General features: G+C 33.3%; 1 protein-coding gene across 2 annotated transcripts in view; it reads right to left on the reverse strand.

Annotated features, from left to right (window-relative positions):
• AQR (aquarius intron-binding spliceosomal factor) overlaps nucleotides 1-1,422 on the reverse strand; it is a 112,900-nt gene that overhangs the window by 102,334 nt on the left and 9,144 nt on the right. For both annotated transcript variants that reach the window (XM_008065890.2, XM_008065891.2), the window contains exon 3: nucleotides 1,121-1,161. In XM_008065890.2, the coding sequence (XP_008064081.1) occupies nucleotides 1,121-1,161 (41 nt within the window). The remainder of the gene's footprint in view (nucleotides 1-1,120; nucleotides 1,162-1,422) is intronic.

Below are 1,422 nucleotides of genomic sequence, written 5' to 3' on the forward strand. Positions count from 1 at the left end.
AAAAAATTAGCCGGGCATGGTAGCGCGCGCCTGTAGTTCCGGCTACTTGGAAGACTGAGGCAGAAGGACTGCCGGAGCCCAGCAGGTCGAGGCTGCGGTGGCTGGGAGCGGCCACTGCACTCCAGTCTGCGCCGACAGAGTGAGACTCCAACTCAAAAAAAAAAAAAAAATGTGTAACATTTATAATATGAATGCTTCTGTTTCATGTTAAAATTTTCAATTCAATATTATTTTACAATATTCACTGGGCACACATATCTACAGATGCATACATACATGGAAAGATGCCAAAGATGTATTGTTAAATATTTTTTTAAAAGCATGATAGAGAATGTAGAATATAAACCTTTTCCTGTTTGAAAAAACATGGAAGGGAGTAAGGAATACAACAGATGTACACACAGATAAATAAACTAGGGTTAAAGGGAAGGAAAGAAGATTTACTGAAACTTATCCCTTTCTGTATATTGTTAAAAATAATTTTTACCATTTTTTATATATTATATATTTTATGCAGTAGTACACATTATATATGAAATCTATATTTCATTATTTTGAATTTATTATGTTTTACTTTCATAATATTTAAGAATATTTCTAAAAGGTTAATCATAAATGATTTTAAAAATTAGTATTAGTTGAATTTAAGTAAAATCTTCATGTTTACTCTCTCACATTCTTTATAAAACTAAATAAACACTATAGGACTTAATTCCTCTAATCTGAGTCAAAAATTAGAAGGTTAATAAGTAATTGAACTCTTCGGCATCTAGATAATAAAGTTTTTCTAGCCAACATCTCCCCTGATGAACAATTCAAAGCAAATGACACGCAAAAAAGTTCCAATTTGTAATCAAAGTTTGGAACTCAGACGATATCCAACTTGGTCTACCCCAATCCCAATGTATAAAATGTTAGTTCAAATTATAATACTATAAGAAAATGATTGGCAGTAGTGGGAAACTGTTATGGGGGGGTGGGATTGGCAGTTGAGGGAAACTGTTAGGGGAGAGAGGGGCATACCTTGTCAACAAGGGTACCTGCATAATCAATGTTTGTACACCTAACCCTGAATTGTACCCCACATCTTTATAATTTAAAAAAAAAAGTTCATTCCTACCTTGATTTGACAATCTCTTTCTCATATATATCTTCAATAACCTGTTATCAAAAATATAAAAACGTTTAGTATCTCAAACAACTTTTTTTTAGACCCTAAACTATGGTTTTTAATTAATAAGATTATATAAAATAAGTTGGTTTAGGAAAGCTATCAAAAATTACTGCTGTTGAAATAACATTCAAGAGATTTTTAAAATAATCCTGCTATAGTTCTTTTTTCTTTTTTTTGAGTTGGAGTCTCAAGACCCAGACTGGAGTGCAGTGGCTGCTCCCAGCCACCGCAGCCTCGACCTGCTGGGC

This window comes from Carlito syrichta, unplaced genomic scaffold (genome assembly GCF_000164805.1).
Source record: "Carlito syrichta isolate Samal-C Ts95f unplaced genomic scaffold, Tarsius_syrichta-2.0.1 Scaffold308818, whole genome shotgun sequence".
In the NCBI taxonomy this organism is placed as follows: Eukaryota; Metazoa; Chordata; class Mammalia; order Primates; family Tarsiidae; genus Carlito; species Carlito syrichta.